At 39.5% G+C, this 22,251-nt stretch overlaps 1 protein-coding gene across 1 annotated transcript; it reads right to left on the bottom strand.

The window, feature by feature from the left end:
* Positions 1-15,948: 15,948 nt before the first annotated feature.
* LOC142608126 (uncharacterized) lies at positions 15,949-17,807 on the bottom strand. Its single transcript, XM_075779840.1, has 5 exons — positions 17,670-17,807; positions 17,322-17,577; positions 16,680-16,838; positions 16,415-16,561; positions 15,949-16,293 (listed from the first exon to the last, which is right to left on the bottom strand). The coding sequence occupies exons 1-5, from the start codon at positions 17,705-17,707 to the stop codon at positions 16,174-16,176; spliced, it is 720 nt and encodes a 239-aa protein (XP_075635955.1). The 5' UTR covers positions 17,708-17,807; the 3' UTR covers positions 15,949-16,173.
* Between the last annotated feature and the right edge of the window lie 4,444 nt (positions 17,808-22,251).

Genomic DNA, 22,251 nt, shown 5'->3' with positions numbered 1-22,251 from the left:
GAACTGTAAGGACACGATTCACTCCACAGCTCAAGAGATTTGGACAATGGCCCAATGAGCCCCAAAACAATAAATTTGATAGAGATCGGGTCTATAACTGAACGTTCAATGAGTTAGAATGTGAAGCACAATAGGCTAGTTGGCATTAGAATGAGTTAGACAAACAGTTTGAGAAGAAAAGATACTCCTCGATTAGATCCGAGGATGATATGTTCTTATCTATTTCTCCTAGACTAATACAAATATTCAAGTTCTTGATTACACAGTGATTTCCTTTTGGGATTTCTTATGATCCCCTCTGTAATGGAATTCTTCCTTTTCCTTCCTCCTTTTCATCTCAGCATTCCACTTGTAGATCAAATTGCTAATCTTCTTAATACTTGTTTCATCAGCACCTTCTTGAAGTCTTTGTGGGTAGCTATGAGACTGAAAGTCACTGTTCAAGTATCACTTCTACTTTAATGTGGCTAGGGGGTTAGATACAGAGCATTCAATACGGTGGAAGTAGCTCTCTTCCTAGATATTTCTTAATTTTTTGTTGACTCACCTCTCTCTAAAGCTTATTCTCCCTAGCGCGATTGCTCCTCAGACAACGTCACTTGTTCATTATGATTAGACCTCTTCCTCGGTCCAATAATCTACTTGTCTTCACTAAAACATGCTTGTCTTCGGGCTCTTTGACGTCATTGAGTACGGCCCACGGCCCAATATTCTTATTTGGGCCCTTCATCCCTACAGGAACAATTACAAATGTAATATTTATAATTTTTGTTGTACACAAATGAAAACAATACAATTTTTCTTAAGGAATTCAAAAGGTAAGTTAGCAAACATATTCATTTTTAATAAAATTTATTTATAACATTTTTTATATCATTAAAAAGTATATAAAATTGAAAATTATTCTTTTATTTTTAAACATTCTCAAACCTAATTTTTTTCTACCATCCAATCCAAAACATCGAAAAACATATATCTCAAAAATTAATAAAACTATACAATGCTACAATTCAAAATAAAAAAGAAAGGGAAAAATAGAATTCATATCAAAGTCAAACCCATTCTCCCGAATATGTAAAACATATCAAATGTGATGTGATCAAGCCAAATATCCAATGCATAATCAAATTCAAAGCAAAAATGATGATTACAGCTTTATACATGATGATTATAATCTAATCCAAGTGTACAATTCCAAAGAAGAAAAAAGTAGAAAAAATTTGTATTGTGTAAATATTGTCATAATCTAATCTAACATGTGAATAATGAATAGATAAATATATAATTTTAAACATAAAATTGAATTTGTTTTCTTAAAAACCTCAAAATGAGATAAGAAAAATGAAGAGCAATATAAAATACTCCTAAATGTTTAAAACAATTACTTAAGCATCTAGGAACATTACATAACAAAAGCATAACAATTTGCTGCTAGTTTTTTAAAAACAAAATTTACAAATAGTGAAAAGAAACTTCACAAAAACCATTTTCTTCAACTGCAAAATTGTTCTTCATCATATTATCCAGATTATCCTATTATTTTCCAAATATACTAACACCTAACAACAACACAAAATATAACATATTATAATATGAATTCCCCCAACTTAGGTTAACAACAAACTCCATTTATTAATAACTTTTAGTGTTGTAAATAAAATGATTAAAAAAAAAATACTTGCATCAAGGAACACATATGAATTAGTCAATAATATGACAATGGAGATACAAATATCTCGTAGGAGATCTATAACACGTTTGATTTGGACTCCTCCTACGTGTCAATTGTTGGGTTGTATCTTTTCTGCCATCAACGATTAAGCAAGATTTGTGAATACCTTTTTATAGACATTTTTTTATTAAAAAAATTGAGATTATGTATTCATCATTTATTTCATTTTTCATTTATAGTTTTATACACATCTAAATTAAAGCAAATAAATATGTAAATGCAAAATTGTAAGGAAAGTTAAAACCGCCCTAGATAATATGTATAGACAATATTTTTGTTTTAATTTTTCATTGATTTTGTGGGGAGTAAGAGGACCCGAGTAGGCATTTGGGCCTTTGGGCTCTGACAAGAAGGACCAACTCGTTCTTAATTAAAAGGCCGTTAGGATTACAAATTGGCCCATACGCCGAGGGTCCGAGGATGCGTCCGAGGATAAATTTCTCCTAGGATAGACCCAGGAGGACTTGGAGATTCGCTAGAAAGATCCAGGCAGGGTTCCAGAAAGACTGTTGGTTAAAAAGGGGATCCTGTATCCTCTAGAGGCACCGGTGTTAGAGAAATATCTTAAGAAAAGGCTACCACCTCCACATTAAAGACCCTGCACCTACCTCCCTGGCCGCATTAATGGGGAAGTAACTCCTGAACAGTAGAGTTGAACCTTCTGGTTACTATTTAAAACACTTGAAGAAGGTGGTGTGAGGGGGGGAGATTTGGGCAACACGTGGATAAAGCACCAAGAGAATAGGTATTTAAGGGGGGTAGAGGCCAAAGAAAAGGGGGAGATCGATCAATTGCCAAGAAAGAAACTAAGAATTGTAACTTTCAAGAAAGAAAGAGAAATAATACAGAAATTGTCCTCGGCTTATGTCCGAGGAAGCTCCTTTGCAATAATCATTTACTATTCGCAAGTATTTTTACATCTTAGTTTGTTTATTAAGTTTCCAGTGTCCTTAACTAGATTTCAGATCCACACTCTATAAATTTCATTGTTTAAGGCTCATTGGGCCTGAGCCCACAGTTGCCTTTGGGTCTAGGTGCAATTGTGCGCTTACAATTGGCTTCGTCTGTGGGAAATTCTAGTCTGGAAGGAACTGGAATATTATGGCAGGCTTAGGTTCACAGCACGCAGAGTCTCAAGGATCACAACCTGAGGATCTTTTCTAGCGTCTTGAACGTCGGAGGGATCGAGAGGGAAGCGTTCACACGGAATACCTTAGAGCGAGCCATACTCATGGCGGAGGCAGCACCACCCACGAGGATGGTGCTAAGGCCATGCAGAAGGAGATTAATCATCTTAAAAGGAAACTGCGCCATGCCAGACGGAAGCATTCACCATCCTCATCTAATCCTTCTTCAGGGGAGGCCTGGGGAAGTAGCTACAGCTCGAGGTCATGGTCGCCCCCCAGCGCAATGTCCTTTTGTGAGGAGGACGACCCACCAGCTCGTAGACGCAAGAAGCTCCCTTCCAGGGGCTTGGGGAATGATGCTATGAGCCGGGCGTTGCACCAGTTCTCTAAATCGCCATTCTCATGGAGGATTGAGAAGGGGAGGCTCCCTAGGAGGTTTACCCAGCCTACCTTCACCATCTACAATAGCCGGACTGATTCGGTGGAGCATATGAGTCACTTTAACCAGAGGATGGCATTGCATTCTCATAATGAGACCCTGATGTGTAAAGTCTTCCCCTCTAGCTTGGGACTCGTCGCTATGAGGTGGTTCAACGGCCTTAAATCGGGGTCTGTAGGTTCGTTTGGGGAACTTACTAGAACATTTGCGTCGCGGTTTATCACATGTAGCAGAGTTCCTTGACCATTGGACTCACTGTTATCTATGACCATGAGGGAGGGTGAAACGTTGAAGGCATACTCCGACCGGTATTGGGAGATATTTAACGAGATAGATAGGGACTTTATGAGGTGGCAATTAATACCTTTAAGGTAGGCCTTCCTACTGATCACAACTTGAGGAAGTCCCTGACCAAAAAGCCTATCCTCAGCATATGTCGCCTCATGGATCGCATTGATGAATACAAAAGGGTAGAGGAAGACCAAGAGCAAGGAAAGGGTAAGGCGAAGGTTATCCCGCAAGAGAGAAGGGATTTCAGGTCGGACAGATATCATAACAACAAGCCGAGAAGAAATTACACCGGGCAGTCTGGCTCGGCAGCACCTCAGACCGTAAATACTGTGTTCCGAGAACCAGTACACCAGCTACTGGAGAAAGTCGGTAAGGAGCCCTACTTCAGGTGGCCTAGTAAGATGGCGGGGGACCCTGCGAAGAGGAATTAGAATCTCTTTTGTCAGTACCATCAGGACGTGGGCCATACTACCAAAAACTGTCAGACCCTCTGGAACCACTTGGAGCAGCTTGTCAGTGAAGGAAAACTGAAGCAGCACCTTTATCAACCTAACGGGCAAGGCAGTTAGTCCAGCTCAAATAATTAGAAGAATAATCCATCTCGGCCGACATTGGAAACAATTAACGTTATCTTCGCTGCACCTGGCAGGACCGGCTCATGTCCCACCAGGGTGATGGCAGTTTCGCATCCTCAAGTCGAAGAGGCAGGCTGCAAGCCGAAGAGGTTGAAGGTGAATTTGCCCGTTTTGGGATTTTCAGAGGAGGATAAGGATGGGACCATCCAACCCCATGACGATGCTCTTGTGGTCACTCTTAGGATAGGGAATTATGACCTAAAAAAGGTGATAATTGATCAGGGCAGCGGTGCAGATATCATGTACCCTGATTTATTCAAAGGGCTAAGGTTGAAGTTGGAGGATCTTACTCCTTATGACTCACCACTTATAAGCTTTGAAGGTAAAACCATTGTACCGAATGGACAGATTCGTTTGCCCGTTCAATCTGGCTCAGAAACGGTTGAGGTGGATTTCATTGTGGTTGACGCGTATTCCCCATATACAGCCATCCTCGCTAGGCCATGGCTGCACACTTTGGGTGCTGTCTCCTCTACCTTGCATGCTAAGGTTAAATTCCCATCGGGGGAATATGTTGAAGAGATCCTTGGCAGCCAATCGGTGGCCAGGCAATGCATATCGACTGCAGTGCTGCATTAGACAGAAGCCGAGTCCTCGGCTTTGATTATCAAAGACTTATAGCAATTAACAGCTCCGAATGCACCCGGTGCGGTGACAGGAGAGGAAGCCCTCTGTAAGGGTTTGGAGAAGTTTTTGATAGCGGATGACCCTGAAAGATTCTTTTAAGTTGGCATACGTTTGCCACACCAGGAGAAGATGGATTTGTTGGAATTTTTGAAAGACAACATTGATGTTTTTGCGTGGGATCATTATGAGACTCCAGGCGTAGACCTAAGCTTCATTTGTCATCATTTGAATGTCAACCCCGCCTTTGTTCCGAAAAGGCAGCCACCTCGGCATTCCTCCAAGGAACACTCCGAGGCTGTCAAAGAGGAAGTGCTCAAGCTCAAGAGGGCTGGGGCTATTAAAGAAGTTTTCTACCCTGAATGGTTGGCGCATACGGTTGTGGTCAAAAATAAGAATGGAACGTGGAGGGTATGTGTGGACTTCACGGATTTAAACAAGGCTTGCCTAAAGGATTCATTCCCAATGCCACGTATTGATCAACTGGTGGACGCCACTGTCGGACATCCTCAGATGAGTTTTCTAGATGCCTTCCAAGGTTACCACCAGATTCCATTGGCATTGAAGGATCAAGAGAAGACTGCTTTCATTACTCCAAAAGGGAACTATCACTATAAGGTCATGTCGTTTGGGTTGAAGAATGCTGGGGCTACCTATCGAAGAATGATGACCAAAATGTTTGAACTACAACTTGGGAAGACCATTGAGGTATACGTGGATGATATGGTGGTGAAGAGTAAAACAATACCTTCGCACATTAAAGATTTGGCCGACACCTTTCAGGTTCTTAAGAAGTACAAGCTGTGCTTTAACGCCTCAAAGTTTTCTTTTGGTGTGGGTTCTGGAAAGTTCTTAGGTTATATGGTTACTCATAGAGTTATAGAGGTAAACCCGGCACAGGTCAAAGCTATTCAGGACTAACAGCCATCGGAACCCAAAAGAGGTCCAGAAGTTGACCGGAATGATCGCCGCACTTAGCAGATTTATCTCTCGGTCAGCTGACCGGTGCCGTCCTTTCTTCCAATTTTTGAATAAATGGAAAGGGTTTCAATGGATCAAGGACTGCGTGTTAGCCTTCCAACAGCTTAAGCAATATCTTTCTTGGCCATCCATTTTGTCTCGTCCCGAAGTGGACGAGGTCCTGTTTGCGTATCTGGCAGTGGCCGTTCACGCAGTCAGCCTGGTCCTCATAAGGGACGAAAGTGGGGTGCAGAGACTAGTCTACTACGTCAGTAAGTCCTTGAATGAGGTCGAGGTGCGCTATCTACTTTGGGAGAAAGCACTGCTGGCCGTAGTTCATGCCACGCGGAAGCTTCCTCACTATTTCCAATCCCACACCATGGTGGTTTTGACCCAACTGCCCCTCAAGTCAGTATTACGCAGTGCTGATTACTCTAGCAGGGTGGCTAAATGGGGCACCATTTTGGGAGCTTTTGACATCAAATACATGCCGCGCACCTCGGTGAAAGGCCAGGTCCTTACTGATTTGGTGGCAGAGTTTGCCGAACCATTGCTAGAAGAAACTTTGAAGGAATCACACATGGATGAAAAATCAATTGGTGTGATCACATGCGCAGCACCTTCGACTTGGAAAGTGTCTGTTGATGGGGCAGCTAATCAAAGAGGGTCTGGTGTTGGACTTGTCCTGATATCCCCTAAGGGAATTGTCTTCAAAAAATCTCTGAGATTGGCGTTCTTGGCTACTAATAATGAGGCCGAGTACGAAGCAGTCTTGGTGGGCATGAGCATGGTACATAAGATGGGCGGAAAGGAAGTTCATATGTTCTCAGATTCTCAGTTAGTGGTCAGCCAGGTCACGGGGACCATGGAGGCTAGGGATCCAAGAATGCAAGAGTACTTGGCCCAAGTCAAACGTCAGCAAGCTAAATTTGATTCTTTCATCTTATCTCATGTTTCAAGAAGTGGAAACACTCATGCAGATTCTTTGGCCACATTAGCAACGTCCTTGACTCAGTGTTTGCCGAGGATTATCCTTGTAGAGGATTTGCTAGAGCCAACTCTTACCACTGTCAATGAAGCCCGTATCCATCTGATAAGGCCTGGACCTAGTTGGATTGACCCGGTGATATCTTTTCTGAAAAACGACATCCTTCCTAAGGATAAGTCTGAAGCAGATAAGATTCATCGAAAGGCGCCACGTTTCTAGTTGTCCGAGGATCAGAAACTGTATAAACGATCCTTCTCAGGACCATACTTGTTTTGTGTGCACCCTGAATCAACGCAAATGCTTCTAGAAGAACTACATGAAGGGATTTGTGGGAGCCACACTGGGGGGAGGTCCTTAGCCCACAGAGCCCTAACTCAAGGATATTGGTGGCCCAATATGCAGAGGGAAGCTCAGGACTATGTAAGAAAATGCGACCAGTGCCAAAGGTTCGCCCCTAACATTCATCAACCTGGAGGGGTTCTCAATCCTCTCTCCAGTCCTTAGCCTTTCGCGCAATGGGGATTGGACATAGTGGGGCCATTTTCGAGGGCTATAGGAAACAAAAGATGGCTGCTCGTGGGGACTGACTACTTCACTAAATGGGTCGAGGCTGAGCCTTTAGCAAATATTAGGGACGTCGATTCCAAGAAGTTTATCTGAAAAAACATCGTTACCAGATTTGGTGTACCACACACACTTATTTCGGATAATGGCGTTCAATTCGACAGCAAGGCTTTTAGGAAATATTATGGTGACATGGGCATTATAAATAGATACTCCACTCCAGCTTATCCTCAGGGAAATGGGCAAGCTGAGGCCGTTAATAAGGTCATAGTCAGTGGGCTCAAGAAAAGGTTGGACGATGCGAAAGGCAGGTGGGTAGAAGAACTACCTCATATTTTGTGGACGTATCGAACTACGCCGCGCAGGTCCACAGGAGAAACTCCATTCTCTATGACTTATGGAGCCGAGGCAGTGATCCCTCTCGAATCTGGTTTCCCCACGCTAAGGATGAGTTCTTTTAGCCCAGAAAACAACAACGACCTCCTGAAGAAAGGCCTGGATTTAGTTGAGGAACGACGAGAGGCAGCTATGGTCCAAATGGCTTATTATCAACAGAAACTTAAGCGGGGGTATGACGTCCATGTGAAGCTAAAGCCACTCGCGCTTGGGGATCTTGTACTAAGAAAGGTCATGAGCACTGCTAAGAACCCAGCTTGGGGTAAGCTAGGACCAAACTAGGAAGGGCCCTATCGCATTGTTTCAGTAGCAGGCATAGGGTCGTATCGGCTAGTTGACCTAGATGAAAAAATTGTACAACGCCCATGGAATGTAAATAACCTTCGAAGGTATTATTATTAATAAAAGGTGCTTTATTGATTAGCAGTTCAAAGTTATGAATACATTAGGGGCTTACAAGTACTGTTCTTAAGTATCAAATAGAAACTTAGTTTTGTATGGTTTTCGGACCACAAACCTTGTGGAAATTGATATCTTATCATTTGTTAAACAGAACCTTAGTTATGCCGGGTCCTCGGGCCTTCTACTTTGGGAAAATTAACATCTGAAGTTATTATTCCTAAGTATCAAACAGAAACTTGGTTTTGTATGGTCCTCGGACCACAAACCTTGTGGAAATTGATATCTTATCATTTGTTAAATAGAACCTTAGTTATGCCGGGTCCTCGGGCCTTCCACTTTAGGAAATTAACATCTGAAGTTATCATTCCTAAGTGTCAAACAGAAACTTGGTTAAGTATGGTCCTCGGACCACACACTTTGTGGAAATAGATATCTTACAATCTGTTAAATTGAATCTTAAGTTGTATAGCTTTAAGTGTTAAGAAAAAATTTTGTAAGGTATGGTCCTCGGACCTTACACTTTACTAAAATTAGTGTCTCGGGTTACAAAGTTTATCTACCATGGGGGTTTCCAAAGTAAGGCACCGTATACCATCTAAACTAAGTTAGTTTTTGTCAGGTTCTTGAATGTTTTACTTTGCACAGCAAGTATGTGCATGGCTATTTAAAGTTGTAATTGTTCAACTGTTGAAGTTAGACTTATTTATTTCGTTCTTTCTTTAGCTATGTGCTAGTGAGAACCTTCATGGCAAGCATAAAAAATGACAAGGTGAAATAAATACAACTCAGATGAAAATTGAATAAAGCTATTTTTCATTAATTGTCATGGAATACATCATTACATAGAAAATTGGGAGTACAAAGGGAAAGAAGTCCTAAGCTAGGCCCTAAGCTTGTGGAGGGGAGTCTTGATGGGAAGTACTGTCAGCCTCGGTGCTTTTCAACTCCAACTCAAAGGCAGACAAGACTTGTTTCCCTTTGTTTGTTGTAGTCGTTGAAGGAATGATGGGCTCTACACTTTCGCTTTGTTCTTTCTCAGCACCTTCATACCCATCCTTTTCTTTATGGGAACCTTCAGGTTCTGTAGGATCAGGAATGAGTTCTGGTACCACGGGAGGAAGAGCAGGAAGAGCTGCCTCAGGAGGAGAAGCAACACTAGGAGTCTCCTCTATCTCCTGTATATCGAGGGGAAGCCAAACGTTCTCGGACTTCCTTAGCTCGGAAGCTAAAGGAACCCGGCTGCATTTAGAGCCTCCCCTCAGACCTGCTGACAGTATTCTCGGCACAAGGCCGTGAAAGCTTCTGTCAGCTGGTCTTGTGTTGCGGCTACCCCTTCCTTATAGCTCGCCTGCTTCGCAACCTCCAGTGAATGCTTGAAGTTGCGCACTTCCTTCTTCATCCGCGCAAGCTCCTTCTCCAAGTCAGAGCGTTCCCTTTGGGCTTGGGAAAACTCATCATCCTTTTGGTGAAGAAGCTTACGTTGCCCCTCCACTTGGTTCCTTATCGTTCTCAGGTTGGCTTCGGCACCGTCCTTTTCTCTATTAGATCGGCCAGCTGAGAGGTGAGTTTCCCATTTTCTGCTAGGGCCTGGCATAGGGACTTTTCTATCTCTTGTCGTATCTCCTGTTCCATTCTAGCTCGCTTCCGAGAATCCTCCGTGAACTTCTCGACAGTGAAAACTTCTTGGATGGCCTGTGATAAAGTGTCAGGGGGTTAAACACAGTAAAGTATTTACAAATAACCCTAGATTATAAGTATGAAGTGAAACTTACCAGAGCTAAGTGCCTTTTCAAAGAAAGGAACAGCTGAGGCTGGCTCATCTTTTCCAAGGCTTCCATATCCTTGGGCAGCAGAAGAGGACGCTCCAACGCATCTGCCAGGTGGAGGGCATGGCCTTGTTGGAATGCCCTGATGTTAGACTGGAGGGGAATTGGTGCTCCATCCAGTCTCAGTTCAGGAGACCACATAGCTGGTGCTCGGCGCACCTCGGCCATGTCTCTGATTTCCCCACTTTCAACTGAACAGGCTCGCCCTTTGCCCTTGTCTAGCTTCTGCTGTGGCTGCTGTTTCAGCCTTTTCTGTTTGTTGCCACCAGCCCCCTCGGCCTTCACCTTCCTTTTCTTCTTAGGCTCTTCAACGGGAGGCTTGGGGTCGGTTGGAGGAGGGGGTGGTGGCAAGGACGGGGAAGCTTGAGATCCTCTCGCTTCTTTCTTGGCGACTCTCTTGCCTCTCACGGTGAGAAGGCCCTTAAGCACGTCCATATCTTCTTCAATGGAGCTGTCGTCTGGACGTGCAATCACTAGGCCGGCAATCCCAGAGGTCTCGACGGGCTCTTCTTCCTCATCGGAAAGGACGACAAACTGGCTTCCTCGAAGTCTTTGGACATCCTCAAGCTGAAACTGGTTTATCTCCTCGTCCAACGTGTTTGACGAGGACACTTGCTCCTCTGGGACAACGGTTGCTTGAGAGTGCGTTGCGAGAGGGATTGCCACGATGGGTTGCGTGTATAGGATGGTGTGGGGGTCGTCGGGATATCGTGGTCGACTAGAAAATGTGGTCTGGCTACGTTGATTCTCCTACGCCTCCGGTCACCTGCGAAAATTGCGTTCTCTATCTCCTGGAAGTTCGAGGATATAGGGTCGTACCCAAGTATCAAGTGAGCCGCTCTGAGCTGCAGGTCTTTACTCACGAAAACTTCTAAGCATAGCACTCGGTTTAAGTTAGCGACGTTGCAGTGGCTCAAGCGTGGGCGCACGTGTTGTTTATCTGCAAGAAAAGACAGCAAAAACAAACAAACATGGTCAAATCTGTAAGGCATATGACAAACCAAAGTTAAACAGTTTGTAAAGGTAAATGAACATTTCAAGATGTTTAGATGGGGTTACGGGGTTGGGAAGTTAGATCCTAAGGAGTCACACCTGGATCTCCCCATTCGACTAGGCAGTGGGGGCCGTCGTGCCAGTTGCCTGAGGCGATGAGGTAGTTGTCCTTCATGCCTTTATTGGACTTGGGCAGACAGGAAATTAACCTAACTATACTAGATCGGGATTTAATATAATATCCTACGCTTGTAAGCTTATGGCATTCGTACATAAAGACGACGTCATGCCAGGTAAAATTTAAGCCCATCTGCTCATTTAGAGCGTCGACGCTTCCTAAGACCCTAAAGACATTGGGTGCGCACTGGTCAGGACACAACCGGTGGTTGCGAAGGTATTCCCTGGTTACACTTCTTATAGGGAGGGTCATCCCACCTTCTATGAAGGCAATCATAGGGATAATGACCTCTCCCATTTTCCTAGACCCATCCACGACTTTCGCCGGACAGTATCTTAAACCTACATCGCTAGGAATGTGGTATTTGGCCCTAAAACCTTCCATCCCAGCGGCGGTGTCAACTAAACACTTAAATCTACCCATCAGTAAGAAATGAAAAGGCGAGTTTTAAGAAGGAAAGTGGTTAAGATGGGATCCGAGGATGGAATCTGAGGAGAAAGGAGTAAAAGAAAAAAAATAGGAACTTACGAGTTTGAAGTTGTGCGAGTTTCCACGGTTTTCTGCAGAGAAAAGGCAACGACTGATGTTTTGATGTGATTAGGCTCTGAAGAAATAAATGAAGGCGCATGTTTCTAAAGCGTTATGACATGCAGGAAGCGGCCTCGAAATTGCATCCGTCCCGCCCAAATTTTTGGGGGGCGACAAGAGCCGTTGGATGCTCATCTCACCGTTGAACGTGGGGAACAAGGTGTAACTTACGGTCATAAATGCGTGCGTTTTTGAAATTCAAAGCGCCAAATGGCATCTTCTGGAACACGAAACGATCTTCGCACGCGTGGTGACTTACAAAACGTGTGGGGGAAGTTTTCATCGGATCAAAACCCTATTTTTCTCCTCGGATGCTGAAAAATAGAGTTTTGAGGGGCTATTGTGTGGAGTAAGAGGACCCGAGCAGGCATTTGGACCTTTGGGCTCTGACAAGAAGGACCAACTCGTTCTTGATTAAAAGGCCGTTAGGATTACAAATCGGCCCATACGCCAAGGGTCCGAGGATGCGTTCGAGGATAAATTTCTCCTCGGATAGACCCGGGAGGACTTGGAGATTCGCTAGAAAGATCCAAGCAGGGTTCCAGAAAAACTGTTGGTTAAAAAGGGGATCACTGTATCCTCTAGAGGCACTGGTGTTAGAGAAATATCTTAAGAAAAGGCTGCCACCTCCACATTAAAGACCCTGCACCTACCTCCCTGGCCTCATTAATGGGGAAGTGACCCCTGAACAGTAGAGTTGAACCTTTTGGTTACTATTTAAAACACTTGAAGAAGGTGGTGTGAGGGGGGGAGATTTGGGCAACACGTGGATAAAGAACCAAGAGAAGAGGTATTTAAGGGGGGTAGAGGCCAAAGAAAAGGGAGAGATCGATCAATTGCCAAGAAAGAAACTAAGAATTGTAACTTTCAAGAAAGAAAGATAAATAATACAGAAATTGTCCTCGGCTTATGTCCGAGGAAGCTCCTTTGCAATAATCATTTACTATTCGCAAGTATTTTTACATCTTAGCCTGTTTATTAAGTTTCCAGTGTCCCTAACTAGATTTCAGATCCACACTCTATAAATTTCATTGTTTAAGGCTCATTGGGCCTGAGCCCACAGTTGCCTTTGGGTCCAGGTGTAATTGTGCGCTTACAGATTTATTATTTAGTTGTAGCATCAAAATTAAAATAGATGAATATATAAAGTTAAAACCGTTTAAGATGAATTTGTAAAATCAATATATTTCTACATTAAATATTGTCAAAAGTAAATTAAAGGTAAAAAATAAATTAAAAAAATAATAATGATATGACCGATGAGGTGGCTCAATAGAAGTAGTAACAATAAATAATACACTTCAATTTTTAAATATATATAAATTCCTCTTTTGGAAATTCTTAAAACTATAATTTAAAGTAAAGAGTTCTATTCAGCTAGTGTGTAAGTAAAAAGGTCGTATGTCTATAATTAATTATGATGTAACTTTAATCTCTATCTCTTCTTCATCATGCGTAGTGTGCGTTTGGCTCCAGCTTAAAAAGTCAAATTATTTTACTATTCAGCTTATTTTTTCTATTATTTATGATCCTACTGTACTTTTTGGTACTATTTATGAGTTTTACTGTACTATTTCAGCTAACTTTTACCTTTACCTATAGTATTTTCAATAAAAAATTTTCAATTTTAACTAAATAATCGGATTCTAAACACACCTGTAGTATTTGTTGTTTTATATGCTATGTTTTAAGACAATATTTAGTGTAGTGCATAGATGTCTCTTTCAAAATTTGCCTATTTTCTCATATGAGTATGACCCCTAAACATAAAGTATCATCTAATTCATCTCTAAGTTTTGACCTCATATTTAGAAACCTTTTTGGCTCTGGCTCTATCTTTAAACATACGGAATATATTTTACTCAAAAAAAAAAAAAAATACGGAATATACGTAGTGGATAGTAAAAAAAGCACATTCTCCTGTTAGCTAGGAGGATTGCGTTTGCAGCAACCATTCAGACTCAGACTCAAAACAGTTTGGTAAAAATAAAGCTCCATGTGGATGTGGTCTGGTCACAATCACAAGATGCAATCTTTTATTGGAATTTGGAAATGCACTTTCACACTTCACACAAAGAAGTCATTACAAATTAGATTTTGGTAACGTGTGTCTCAAGGGCATATAATAATTAATTATTTTTAAAAATATTTTTTTTAAGAATTAAAAAAGTATTGATAATTTTTTCAATTTTCGTGAAAATATTTCTAAAAATAAATGGCTTAATGTGTGTCATAAAGGCACACATTAACCAGACCCTTACAAATATACAATTACAAACCACATCGATCTACGTAGAATCAGCCAATAAATTATTTCATACGCATTAACACGTGCAATTATGGACAACTTGTTTCATTTTAATGGCTCATCCTCCATGCGCTGGAATATCCATCCTACCTAGAAAAACCAAAACTTCTAGTAAATACAAGCTTTCAATTTTGGAGTTTAAAATAGCTTTGGAAGTTTTGGTCATTTCATGACTACCCTCCTTCAGTACTTCTTTGACATGGGTGTCAAGAGCTCTTTCAACATTTAATTATCCCCTCATATGCATGTAGTCCCATTGGCTCACACAAATCAAGTAATTACAAGAAAAAATATATTTGTTTAAGCTTACGATTCATTTATTTGGCCGATAGAAGCATAAATTTATGAAGTATCACGTTTTTTAAGTATAATTTATTCAAATATTACTTATAAAACAGGTAATATTACTCATAATACATGGAACTATCCCGTGGAATATTTTGTGACACTCAATACCTACCTTGTTTGTTTTATGAGGTATTTACCTCCTCTATGATTGCTTTATAAGCGATTTTCTCTAACTTTAACAGAATTTGATGATGTAACAAGTGCCATCATTACATATAGAAAAGGAATTGAAAAGAAAAAAAAAAAAAAAAAAAAAAATTTCTACCCTCACATTTTTATTTCTCTCTCAACCTTTCTCATTTAATCCTCATTAGCGTTTTTGTATATTTACAGAGTATAAGTTTTAAGGTAGATCAATCCTTTTTCTTTAATTGTTTCCCAGGGATGTTTTTTCTATAGATTTTTTGGCGCTTATCACACCATCAAGGGTTTACCACAGGGGTCTTATTCTGTCATTTGCCCAAAATTCAATTGAAGCCGATGAGCTAAGCGTTATGCTTGACATTGTGGACTATTAGGCATGGTTTGGTTTTGTTTTTGAGTCACTCTTGGATTTAGCGGGTCAGATTGGGTTTGGGTCATAAAATTACAAACCCGTCCCGACTCACTCATATATTTAATATATATATATATATATATATATATTATATAATTAATAATTTTTTTGAAATAATCAACTCTTCCTATCTTATATAAAAGTCAATTAGTTCACACAAACCCTAGTAAATTACTATTGTTGTTTAGTCACCAGTGTTGTTTGTATTTAAGGAATTACATTGATACTAAGCTTGGAGTTTTTTTAATATATTTATATTTATATTTTTTTTCTACTCAATTTAATAATAATAATATAAATTGTCTAACCCATGGGTTCAACCCGACTCATGTGGGTTGGATTGGACTTATGTGATGGGTTGGGTTGGATATTTTTTTTTTCACCCACGATGGCAGGTTGGGTCAAAAAATCTCCTTAACCCAACCCAATCCAACCCAACTCATGCACACTCCTACTTGGATTTTCGTTTTTTTTTTTTTTTTTTTTTTTGGTAAATACTAGATTGCATTAACAAAACCTTTTGGAATTTTGCTAGTTATACAAGAGGTATAACAATGAAGTTCCTTTGAAGGCATTATCCTTAAATTTTGTTGCCTCTGTTTAATCTTAAATTAATATATATATTTTCTTGTCTATGACTATATATCCTAGTATTTGGATTGCAGGACTCCTCCGAGCTTAGGAAACCAAAGCCACCCAATCGACTCTGCCCAACCCAAAGGACCACATTCAAGTACAATCTTTTACCTTTTACAGGAAATAGAATTCTTTCAGTTTCACTTAAAATAGAAAGAGTCCATTTCACAATTAAAATTATATTTTTTAAAATCTAATAATATAGAATTTTAAATCACATGGTAATGGATACAGGTTTAGATTTGTAAAATAGAATTTGAACCATAAATTGATCCATTTCAATGGAGATGGTCATTTTCCCTTTTACAAACTGGTTAGTGGTCACCCCTTTTCCTTTGTTAATGCGCACATAACTTGTTTTAATCATAACGATCGTAGTTCAAAACAAATGTCAAAAGACTCATTGCATACCTGCTGAACGTCAGGAAATGAATGTTCAAATATGCACATTTTCATTCATACCGAAAGTACTAAATTCCAAGTCCAGGAGAGAGTGAAAAAAGAGAGGGCACCAGGACGATTAATGAATAATTGCATCACCATTGTATTAGTCTCTTCTTTTCCCACTCCACATTGATGTCATTATGTATCGCCTTCAATCGGACAAGCTTGCGCTAGTTTCCTAAGATTTTCAATGATCATAACTAGCTTTGTGTTAAGCCGATTAACAAAACACTTGGGCAGCCACCCAGCAGGATCTAGCTGAATAACAATGAAGCAAAAAACCAACGGTTTAGTCAACTGGACTTCTATTTTATACATGGCAATTAAGAAAGTATATAACATTGGAGTGAAAAAAAACAATATTGCCAAAGTTAATTACCTGGACAACATAAGTTACCAGGCAGGAGTCATCTTCAAGCTTCTCCACAACCCAGCCTGACTGAAGCAGTAGTCCTCTGATTGCATTATTTTGCTTTGGATGCAATCCAGCAGCTATTTCCTTTGGCAGTGAAGCAACTGCTACTACCTGCAAAACCAGATTAAGTTTTTCTCACTGATTGAAAGACACAAAATTTGGTTTCTTACAATCAAAGTTAAATTCATTGCACTAAAAAATAAAATCAATAATATGTTCTGATAATTACCAAGGTGCCGTCTTCCATGGTTTCACGTCGTTCATAAACTATGAATTCTCTGTTCCTAAAAAGAGGCTTAGAGCTGTCTCCAAACCTGAGACGTATGATGCTGAGATTATCCTCAAGATCTTTTATATACTTCGCTTCCACCAAATCAGGGTCCCATTGCTGTTCAATAAAATGAAAATTTGTCATGTTATTATGTTAACAGTAATCGTAGAGAATCTTGTTGATTTTGCATTTCATGTATGTAACTATGTATTCCTTACTCAAAATCTAAGTACCATCCAGAACAATGTACTTGCTAGTTGTCACATTTGTCCTCGCATATAATAACCAAATTAAAATAGTCATTGTTTTGTCATTTTCAAGGAAGACTACAAATTAAGAAAGAGGGGTCATATAGAAACTGCTAGGGACAAAACTTTTCTTTTCGATGCATTGGGAAGGAATTAAAGTATCTAATCCACCATCCTACTACCATGTGTTGGGATCATAGGTTTGTAAGAATTAAGAATTAACATCATGGGAAGTCTCTTCGTAATTGTAAGAGCTCAATACAAGAAGTTAAGAGTTATCTAAAAGCTTCAGTTCCACAAATCAACAAGTATTTGTTTTTTACTCATCATTTATAAGAAAGTTAAGATTTACCTTTGCAGCATCAATGGCATTAGCAACAGTGATGAATTGTTGAGGTGAGACTGATCTGAGTAGCCAGCGGCTACGAAAAGTGTGAAGTGATCCGGACCTGCGTTTTGATATCTCTACTCCATTTTCTAGAGTAAGAACCTTCCAACCATCGTTGTCATTTGCAGCCCTATTTGAGTCTGAAGCTGACAGTAACTCTTGTATGCAGCTCTCACTCGCAAAATGCACGTACCTTCTCAGGGAGTCTTCGCTTATGGACCTTTGGAAACCCAAAAGAAAGTAATATTGAAAATCTAGTTCATTAAAGAGTGGAACAATAAAAGGATAAATCAAAATTAAAGTTATGTTTACCAAGATCGGCTGCAAGGTGCTGGAGCTGGACTGCTCATGTCTCTTGGCAACAGCTAGCTGCTTCTAAGTCCTCTTATCACATTAAGAAAATGAGTAAAAATGGAGAAGGATATATAGAAGAGAGAGAGACTATAGGTTGAAGATTGGTTTGAGGAGGAAGCTGAGAGTGCAATATAACGTGAAGTGGGCCAAGGTGATAGAAGCAGAAGCACATGCAATGCCAGAACAACTTCCATGATTAGAACTGCAAGTCGCTCTCTCTCCTCTCTACATAAAAGATAGATTCTTCCTTGCCAAAAAGGAGCAAGAGCAAGGGTAGGAAAGACGACGCACATGGAGTGTTGGTGGCTTTTAAAAAACAGAACAGAAAGAGAGACGAAGAAAAGACTAAAAACTAAAGCCAGAATAGAAAGAAGTTAAACTCACTCTATGTTTATTCAGAGCCCCAAAAAAAGAAAAAGAAAAAAAAAAAAAAAGTCTCTATATTTATCAAACTTGACTTAGACCGCTTGGTTATGGGTGGACCCTGGACCCAACTTAAAACACTATTCTGAGGCCCCCAATCACATGCCTCAGAAAAAGTCTGAATTGCCACACCAAGCATCAACATGGATAATGCTGGTCCCAATCAACTGCTTTGGCTCAGTCCTTTTGTAATGGTAGCTATAGTACTAACCTCATTTCCATTTCATGCTTCAGATATAAATGTGTATTATTTTGAGGCTATAATCTGATATCATGAAAATAATAAGTTAATATTCGAGCCTACAACTGAATCACTGGTATTGGACCATTCTGTCATCCTCATATGCTTGCAGGATATTGTGCAGTAAAAGACACATAAAGCTGTTGGTCTCTTGTAACCTAGTAAATGTTACAAAATTTGTAATAAAGTTAAATGATTAAATAGTAATGCCTTACTGTAAGGGAGATGATTTTCTGATCAATCAAAGTTACTTTTACATACGAAAGAGAAAAAGGATGATGAAAAGATTCGATTGGATCACTAAATATAAACAAAACTTTATTACATTCACTATTACTGCCAACTATTAGATAAAGCAATGTCCCATCAAAAAAAAAAAAAAAAAAGAGATAAAGCAATGATACAATGAAAAATTTACATTGTATGGTACATAAAAATAGAATAAATAAATAAGAAGAAGAATAGAAATAAACAGCCTAAGATTGTGGCATTTTCTGGTTCAGGAAGCCTTTAGCTTTGATGCTTTCCACTGTGTCCTGGACAGCATCTTCAACTGGTATGAAGACCAGACCCAGATCGATTAATCTCTTTGCTGCACCTCTGCAGGCTGTCAGTCCTGGCTGAGTTTCCCCATTAAACCTGTAGGTAATTCAAGTTATAAACTTCTATCATATAAAATCAGATAAAAAAATTAATTGGACAAAAATAATATTTTTTTTAGGTCTGAGAAGGATCGAAAAGTACAAAAGGCTGGCAATTCCAAAGATAACTTCCATTTTGTTTTATTAGATATTTTATACCTTGGTTCACATAAAAACAGAACACCAGGTTGTCCTGTTTCCTTGTGACATACATTGCCAACTAACCCTGCTCCCACTCACCAAGAGAAAGAAAAGACCTTGCTTATTCTTATGAAATTTTTATAACAAAGCTGGTCATAAAAGATTTTTTCTTTGAGAGTAATCAAGGCCTTCCTTCATTGAGAAAATATGAAGATACAATGATAATCAAAATTATCATGTAATGTAGGTTTAATAATGTGTCATGATTAGATAACTTCATTTTTGGGACCTTTTGGAAAGTCCCATGGAAAGCAGGGACTAATAATCATTGCCATTTATGTATATCATCTTCAAAATTCATAAAATTATGATTATCTCCTACCACTAGAAACCTAAACAGAAATTCATAATCACAAGTGGCTCAAGCTTTAGTACTACTGAATATAGATTCCATATTTCCCATTAATGTTAAAAGAGAAGACTGTCAACATCAAGTTCAAGAAGTGCTGTCTTTCATGGTTTTGGGTCACCAACTCAACCATTTCATTAAAAAAAAATTTACTTTTTGTATATATCTCTAATATAACAGCTCTAGCACGTCTAATAAAAGCATAACCCATTTTTCTTTTCTTTTGAAGTCACTAAAAGTGTGAATCACTTTTTTATCTCTAGTATATATGAAAACTCTCTATGAAATATGAAAAGCATTAGTGGGATGACAGTGAGCATATGATTCAAAGTTTCAACAAGGCAATATATGAAGCATCTTATACAAGGCATATTGCAGATGTCAGAACATGAAAGTTACACTTATGCCTTACCGAGATACTGACCACTAACAACTATTGTTAGTGGACCTCGTACAACCAGCATTAGAAGATTGAGGTATAAAAATAAAATACAAAAGTATAGAAGATGGAGCTTTGAGCAAGAAAAGGAGTATCTTCCAATGCTAGAGACAAACTATCTCACAGAAAGAAAAAAAAATACATCCCCCCAAAAGAAAATCACCAGAGATTTCTATTATTATTCTGGATGTAGTTTGATTGTGTCCTGCTGTGCACAGCTTGTGTATTGATAGGCACTTTTCTTTTGAAATTTAATAGTCTTCTTACTACTAATCGAAGAAAAAAAAAAAAGAAGAGAGAGAAGCCACCATAAGAACCCCCCCCCCCCCCCCACTTTTATGGGGGAAAGCCACCATAAGTAGAGAAAGCGATTGGGGCAACATGACAAGAGAATAAAGATAGGTTCCAAGCATTAAAAAGATAAAGTTACCTCATGTAACATGCATATACCACATGGAGCATGATTAGTACACTGATGTATGGTAATCATATAAGAGTGAGGGTTATCAAGTGCTTTCAATATAATTCCCATGGAATGCTTTTATCAATAAGTGCATTGTTATCCTTCTGCATTTCATTCAATTTAAGCCCCCACACCCTCCCAACCCAAATAAATAAATAGATTGGATAAATGACAACATCTACAACTTCTATTCCCCGTACTGCCATAGGCCCATATGGGATTTTCTTCTTGGCAGGCTCTAAAAAAGGGGTATAGACAAGCAGATACAGAAGTGCAAAACACTAGTTTCCTACCATGTAGTCCACAAACCAATGTTTAATGTAGACCTAAATGGAGTAGCCTTTAAGAATGTAGCACAAGATTTTATTAACTGGCTAGCAAAGTGTACAAACTCTTCCAACATGACCACAACAACAATAATTAACCAGATATAACATAAAATAGATAAAACGAGCAACAAAAGGAAGAACAACAACAACAACCAAGCCTAAGTCCTAAAATTTTGGGGACGGCTATGGATTCTTAGTGGGCTCTTTGTCAGTTCATGAATTATCAAAATTAAAAAATTGTTTTGTTTAGCCCTTAAAATTATTCCTCATGTACCAATCTTGATGCATGCATGATATTATGGAACATGTGCCCCTAAAACTAAGAAGAGTGTTCAGTTTACTTTAAGGGGTTTTACTTTTAGTTTACATGGAGGCATCACATGTGTTCCCAAATTAGCCATCAGATTGACAGAGTCCTATTCCATTTCAGCTCCTATCAGAATGTATAATTATTGATTTTGTGCTTCCTATGTATTTGTGTAAAAAAGAATCAATAGATATAGTACTAGAATTGGTGTTTGGGGTTTTTTTTTTTTGGGGGGGGGGGTTGTGGGGGAAGAGGGGGTGGTGTGGCATTTGGGGTGTAAGGTTAAACTTAAAGTCTTGAAGACAAAACCTATACTGAGGAAAGAGGATGGAGACTTGATGAGCAAAATCAGCAAACTGATAGATTCCATTGGTGCAAAGATACGTACCAGAAGCAGTAGTCTCAAACAACAAAACCTGTGCCTTTGCAACGTCTTTGACATGCACAGTGACAGCACCTAGCCAATGATACTCCTGTCTGTCCTCTGATCCCTCCAGCAAGCAAATTCAACAACAAAGCACAGCTTGCATTCAACCCAGCTGGTTTCAACAGTGAACCTTGCACATGGCACCAAAATCCAAGACATCAGCCCAGTTCAGATAAGTGGGTCAGATCTTGGGAAGATGGAGGAGAAGTGGATGGAATTCACACAAGGCTTGAGCAGCTCATCTGAAGTCATTGGGCTCCTGTCAGTCATGCACACTGCTTTGTTCTTCTTCTTCTTCGTCTTCCTCTTCTTTGCCTTCTGCTCTGCCATTTTTTTAAAGTGATCGGATCAGATAAAATAACTACTAGTACTATATGAGTACTGTAAACAAAGACATTGATACTAAATACCAAGATTTTTGCATATACTTAAAAATAAAAATTCCAATGTTTAATAATTTACAAAATCATGCAATACAATATATGACGGGATTAGAATGTCTTTGATAAACATGATAGGATTAGAATTAAAACAGCGAAAAAATTCAAACTTTTATACAATCCACAATTTCATGACCATGAGTTTGATTCATGATATTCAAATGCCATATGTATATCCATTCATCAACATTATATATATAACCAATTATTATCTGAGTATGAATCATACCATTGATTTTGTGCTTTCTCTGGCATCATCTATGCATAAACTGGGCAAAGA

Source organism: Castanea sativa, chromosome 1 (genome assembly GCF_040712315.1).
Source record: "Castanea sativa cultivar Marrone di Chiusa Pesio chromosome 1, ASM4071231v1".
NCBI classification, from domain to species: domain Eukaryota; kingdom Viridiplantae; phylum Streptophyta; class Magnoliopsida; order Fagales; family Fagaceae; genus Castanea; species Castanea sativa.
This window is presented reverse-complemented; position numbering and strand designations above follow the sequence as displayed.